The 6391-nt window shown below is 43.3% G+C and overlaps 1 protein-coding gene across 1 annotated transcript; it reads left to right on the top strand.

Annotated features, from left to right (window-relative positions):
• Positions 1 to 421: 421 nt before the first annotated feature.
• LOC112277972 (aspartic proteinase-like protein 1) lies at positions 422 to 4657 on the top strand. Its single transcript, XM_024510905.3, has 10 exons — positions 422 to 919; positions 1510 to 1651; positions 1792 to 2021; positions 2129 to 2359; positions 2588 to 2723; positions 2889 to 2962; positions 3268 to 3361; positions 3563 to 3629; positions 3853 to 3924; positions 4048 to 4657. The coding sequence occupies exons 1-10, from the start codon at positions 594 to 596 to the stop codon at positions 4251 to 4253; spliced, it is 1578 nt and encodes a 525-aa protein (XP_024366673.1). The 5' UTR covers positions 422 to 593; the 3' UTR covers positions 4254 to 4657.
• Positions 4658 to 6391: the final 1734 nt, after the last annotated feature.

The raw sequence follows: 6391 nt of genomic DNA, 5'->3' as shown, positions 1-6391 counted from the left end.
AACATCTAAGTTGAATATTTAAGTTGACATTGAAGGACAAGTTTAATTTAATGTGAATAAATTCAGAGAGTTAAAAAAAAAAAAAAAAGCCAATATCTATATCTAACAGAAAATAGTTTTAATTTTTAATATTAAAATTATAATAAAGAATAAAAATAGCACTAACTTTTTTCTATTAGATATATATAATTAAATATAATAAATTGAAAAACTATAAATATCTTAATTAGTGAAAAAGTAACTTTTAAAATATTTATTGAGGATGAAGTAAAAACATTTACGCAAATAATTATAAAGAGAAAAAAAAATACCAAATTTTCATCGTAGCAGGGGGAGGTCCAATGGGGCCGCAAGCCTTGCACGTAATTTCGGGCTACTGCGCGCTGACGATGTATGCGGCGTCAACTCAGCCGCCTCATGTGTAGCCTCCTTTCCTCTCCCTTCCACCTCTCTCTTTGTTTGTGCACTCTTTCGGGAAGTAATTCCTCCTCATCTGCCTTTGGAGGCCTCCTCCACCCCCTCCCTTCGGTGGTGCCATCGTGTGCCCTCCGTCCTCTTGCATTCTGTCTGCTTATCGTTCCAGGCCCTCAAGCATGGCCACCACCGTCCGCTCCCGCGGGGTCTTGGTGATGGTCCATTGTTGCGTCTTGTGGATGCTCGCCACAACCTTCGCGAATGCTCTGCGGATGGACCTGTTTCACAAGTTTTCCAAGCAGGCTATTGAAGCGATGCGCAGCCGGAACGGCATGGATTACGCCCAGGATTGGCCCACGGAGGGCACTATCGAGTTCCAGACCATGCTGCGCGATCACGATGTTGCCAGGCACACCCGCACGGCGCGACGGATTCTAGCTGCATCCTCGATGGACCAGTACGTTCTCATCCAGGGAAATGCCACAGAGCAGCTGTTCGGAGGAGGGTGAGTTTCTTCAACGCTTTTAAACTGCTAGAAAGCGTGCTGCCTTTTGGCACCGTCTTCGCACTAGGGCACGAGAGCCGGACGAAATGGCTTGATATCTAGACCGGATCTCTCTTTCTTTGTTCGTCAAGTCTTCACGCCGCTGTCGGAAACATCGATTCTCTGCAGAATGGTTGTCGGTTTCGTTTTCTAGAACAATTCGGCATTGCGGGACGTAGCTGCACGGTGGGTTAGTTTACAGCTAAATGAAATGGGTTGCATTTTTTTTGATGGGTTCTTCGATCTCAACCCCTTAATTATTCTTTTAGCTGCGATGGTGCTTTGCTTCCTTCGCGGGAAAATTGGGATGCTTGGCCCACCTTGTGTTTGCTGAGAACTTGTTTGACAAGTCTCTGTGCGCATGTGTCTCTTCGAAATTGTAAGCCACAGAGTTGCGGCGTGGCATGAAATGCATCCCTTGTTGCATCATCTCGTGGAGTATGCTAAGTATGCCCAAGATTTGTTGCCGTGTTCGTCACATGCGGAAGTCTTGTCGTTTGCGTAATGTCAGCCGTGTTGACGTGGTTATGTTTTTACGCCATCACATGCAGATTACACTATAGTTACATAGACATTGGGACTCCAAACGTGCAGTTTTTGGTGGTTCTGGACACAGGAAGTGACCTGCTATGGATCCCCTGTGAGTGTGAGTCCTGCGCTCCTCTATCGGCTGAAAGCAAAGACCCCCGCACCGTAAGTTCTCTAATTGGACTCCCTTTCCCTGTCCACTCATTGGAGGCCATTCTGGCGAGAGGATTCCTACACAATTGCAATCTTTCGCAAATTGGATTGACAAGGATCTAAATAATGTTGATCCTGAACACTTTTGGCAGAGTCAATTGAATCCTTACACGCCGTCACTATCGTCGACTGCGAAGCCAGTTCTGTGTAGTGATCCTCTCTGCGAGATGTCTAGTACGTGCATGGCGCCAACAGATCAATGCCCATATGAAATCAATTATGTGTCTGCCAACACCTCGACTTCCGGAGCACTTTACGAAGACTACATGTATTTCATGCGGGAATCAGGAGGCAATCCAGTGAAGTTGCCTGTCTACTTGGGGTAAGTAGTTCGAAAGTGAATGCGAGTGTTTATCTGAGTTTCGCCTACTTGAGGTCGACATGCGGGCTTGATGACAAGAATTTAAGGGAGGTCAATCATCGTTGCAGATGTGGCAAGGTTCAAACGGGTTCACTTTTGAAGGGCGCTGCGCCCAATGGACTGATGGGTCTCGGGACGACTGACATATCCGTGCCCAACAAGTTAGCAAGCACAGGGCAGCTGGCGGATTCGTTTAGCTTGTGCATAAGTCCTGGGGGATCAGGGACTCTCACCTTTGGGGATGAAGGGCCTGCTGCACAACGAACCACTCCAATTATTCCCAAGTCGGTTTCGATGCTGTAAGTTTCTTGGCTGTAACTCCTGTCCAATGAAATGGGGCCGCAGCAGATGTGGTGTGCGGATAATGCCGTATCTTTGCGGAGCTTAGCCTCAAAGTTTTAGCAACTTGGATTTTGAAAATGTTTTTTTTATTGCCACGGATGAGACATGGTGTTGACTTGCTGGTAACCCCTCATTGGAACTGGCCATGAATATTGGCTGGCCTGCTCGTGATTTATATCGTGCAGTGATACGTATATTGTGGAGATTGATTCGATCACCGTGGGGAATACAAACTTGCTTATGGCTTCGCATGCTCTCTTTGATACGGGAACCTCGTTCACTTACCTTTCCAAGACCGTCTACCCCCAATTCGTACAGGCTGTGAGTTCCTGTAACTGCTTGTCTTCTGGTTGTGCCTCAACGTCCACACGATTTGGGAACTGAAGGCTGGACCATGTTCAGCCAGCGTGAACTCCTTGCGTACGGAACGTGCTCACAAGCACTGTAGAATGACGTCTGTGAGTTTGTTGTGCTTTTGGTTTGCAGTATGATGCTCAGATGTCGTTACCCAAGTGGAATGATCCCAGATTCAGCAAATGGGATCTCTGCTACCAGACGAGGTTTGTATCCACGACTTCTCAACACATGTCGGTCCTTGCTAGGGATGGCGTGTGAGTTCCTAAAGATATCTAGCTGCTAGAGGATTTCAATGAATCGAGCCTGGATTATTCTAAATGTAAGGATTTGAGGTGCGGTAACTTTAAGGAACTTACGTGTACGATGTTGTTTGTCACGTGGTAAAGCCGTTGGATCGGCTGTTGTACATGCTTGATAACACAAAAATGGATCATTTCGTCATCTCAACAGTCAGATGCGCACGATGTTGTTTTAATCATGTGGGGTGTGTCTTTCTTTGGAAATGCAGCAACACGAACTTTCAAGTTCCAGTGGTCAGCTTAGCTTTGTCAGGCGGGAACTCTTTGGATGTCGTCAGTGGTCTGAAGAGCATCGTCGACGATGTGAGTTTCGCGTTTCATTGTAGTGCCTTTCGTTCCATCTGAATTTGGAGGTTGTCGCATGAATAGATCTCCGGCCGTCCGACTTTTCGTAAAGAACATAATCACGTGATATTTCGAACCGAACCTGCCAATGTTCTGCTGTTGTTATGAGTTTTGTCGTTACTTTATTTTTGACCTTCACTGTTCGCGATCTGTATTCAGAACAATGCGATGATTGCGGTTTGCGTAACAGTAATGGACAGCGGTGCTGGCCTCTCGATCATCGGTCGTAAGTTCAATGTTCTCTCAGTCGACACGGTTCTTTCTTGGCGTTTGTTGTTAGTTAGACATTCATCAACTTCGTTTCAAAGTTGTCTCCACTCCAGCGGCAGTGCAGAGGGACGCATGTAAATGCAATGGCATGCCGTACCTCATCCACGTGTTTTTTTAAAGCTTTGCGAGTCCCACAAGAATAGGCGAAGCATATTGATTGCGTGTTTTCCATTATGCAGAGAATTTTATGACAAACTACAGCATCACCTACAATCGCGCAAAAATGACCATCGGTTGGACCCCCTCGGACTGTAAGGATCCCACCACCTGTTATTTTTTATTAGGTTTTTATGGACTTTAAAATTTTAGTTAGCACGCGCGGATCGCACGTAACGCCCCTGCTTTGCACTCCTGATAAATGCTGTGCGGTGCAGGCTCCACTGACCTCACTCTAAGTAATTCCACACCTGGTTCTGTTCCTGCTGCCTTGCCACCGACGGCTCCTCTCCCTGCTGTTCCACGTCCGGCTTCGCCGAATAGCACAGTCACAGCGAACTCTAATGTTGCGACTGCGGTGTTGGCCGACATTCTACCACTGCTACTCGCCTGTCTGATATCATTAGCAGCTATTTTCGGTTAGATAGATTTGGAAAATTGATTCTAATAATCAGGTACTATGCGCCCATTGAGTTCGACCAAAGCTCGGTGTAATCTAGTCTCTGGATACAGAGCTTGCACACCAAGTTTCTTGAGTTTGTGGCAGGGTCAGCACAGATTTATCGGTAAATTCTCGTCTTGTTAATTTAGCGTAGGAAAAGGTTACTCCCATGAGACAGTAAGCTACAAAGGGTGCACCCAGCTGTAGTCGATTTGATTGAATCGGGAAAATGATTGTGTTCCTCGATCCGTAAGAGCGTGGAGGGAAGAGTTTTTTGTAATTTACATATGTACAAGTTCTTTGATCGGCATCCGAAGTCGCAAGGCTTGATGTCAGGTTTTCAGCCGAGTTTTATTGTATAGACATTAATTATGTTACTTCCAACATTCTCGAGTTTCAACCCGTACGCATGGACACCGGTGGATGATTTCGAAATGTGGGTTGTGGTGGTATAGATCTGGACTGTGAGGTGATGTAGGTGGTTAATAGTTGACCCAAGTCAAAACTCTTGCAGTGCAAGAAGTGTGTTCGATGGGAGCCATCTGCTTTGGCAGGACATCTCGTGAGCTCTCAGGACCAGGGCAGTTCAGGGCAGTTCAACGAAATCTGTCCCCCACTCTACTCTAGTGCACTGCAGATGGCTCACTGCAGATGGCTCCTTATTCACCACCTTGGGATGCAGGCTACCAGATTTGTTCTCATCCTTTACATTACATTAGATCTTCAGCCCCTAGAAACTTTGGTATCTCTTTGTTTCTTTCTTTTAATTTTTAATGTTTACCACAACAATCAAACTATCATGTTTCTTTCACAACGTAAATTTAGACACTTCAGTCTTGCATAAGCTTATATTCTTGTTATCTACCCTATTTCATGGAGGTTTATATTCTCAACTTGTTTATGGAATATATTGGACTAATCAATTTGACATTGAATGTATGTATTGTGTATGTATTCTTTCTTAATATACATATCAAGTTATTTCTATTTTGTCATCTTTCTTTGAGAGAAGTCTCACTTGTTGATTTTTTTTTATCATGTTTTTGTCCTTGACAGATTGACAAGAGTACACTTACAATATCAAAGCTTTGTCTAATCTTCATTAAGAGTGGATTACTCTTTTTTCTTGATAAGACATAAGCATATTAGAAGTTGCAGATTACCTTCTTCTAAACTGATATTGTCCTTAGTATTTTCTTTGTTCTCAAGCCCTCTCTTCTATTTGTCTTGAGTGATATTAGACATCTTTTCTTTTCTAAGTATTATCATGGGAGAACTTGTTGAAATGAAGAGTGCAAAGGCACAAATGCAAGAGCAATTGAGGGAGTTAATGCTTGCAATGCATCAACTCAATTTACCACCACAAGGAGGAACAAGATTCGAAGGAAGTGAAGATATAGAAATGATTGGAGTTGCTTCAACATCTGCACCAAATCATGTCCCTCATCCTATGGTGGAATGCCCTTCCAATATTAGAGAACCAAGAATTGCCCTACCCGAGAAGTTTGATGGCACCAGATCAAAGTTTAGAGGATTTATCAATCAAGTACAACTTGTGATTGAACTTGAACCCCAAAGCTATCCAAGTCCAGAATCGCAAGTTAGATTTATTGATACGCTTCTTTCAGATTTAGCATTATCATGGTTTTCATCTTTTCTTGAACGACGAGATCCAATATAAGAAAATATAGAGGCTTTTTTGGCAAAATTTCGATCCATGTATGGAAAACATGATGCAATTCGTGTTGCAACTAATAAGATTTGTATTTTACGACAAGACAATCGATCAGTAACGTTGTATGCTTCACAATTTTGACAACTTGCAACTGATATCAAATAGGATGATGCTGCACTTATTAGCCAATTTTTCTACGGATTATAATATGAGGTAAAAAAATTAATGCTCAACTTACGTTGTCGTATTACGTGAAGTCTTGCTTGAGAATGCACCGAGCACCTGGCTGCGAAAGGTAAAAGAAAATTACAACAAAATGTCCTAATAATCCAATAGGATTATAAAAAATTTACAATTAAATGTTAAAAATCATAATCAAACATTAAGCAAGCTCAATTAAATTTTATTGAAGTTATAAAAGAAACACAAGGGAATCCTAAAGAAA

The sequence above is a fragment of the Physcomitrium patens genome, chromosome 26 (assembly GCF_059467195.1).
Source record: "Physcomitrium patens ecotype Gransden chromosome 26, ASM5946719v1, whole genome shotgun sequence".
Taxonomy (NCBI): Eukaryota; Viridiplantae; Streptophyta; class Bryopsida; order Funariales; family Funariaceae; genus Physcomitrium; species Physcomitrium patens.
Note: the sequence above shows the minus strand (reverse complement) of the source record. Positions and strands in the feature narration are given on the sequence as shown.

Coding starts and splice junctions, on each gene's coding strand:
- LOC112277972 (XM_024510905.3), top strand. CDS start 594: ATGGCCACCACCGTCCGCTCCCGCGGGGTCTTGGTGATGGTCCATTGT. Junction 1,652..1,791: donor AAAGCAAAGACCCCCGCACC/GTAAGTTCTCTA, acceptor CACTTTTGGCAG/AGTCAATTGAATCCTTACAC. Junction 2,963..3,267: donor GATCTCTGCTACCAGACGAG/GTTTGTATCCAC, acceptor TTGGAAATGCAG/CAACACGAACTTTCAAGTTC.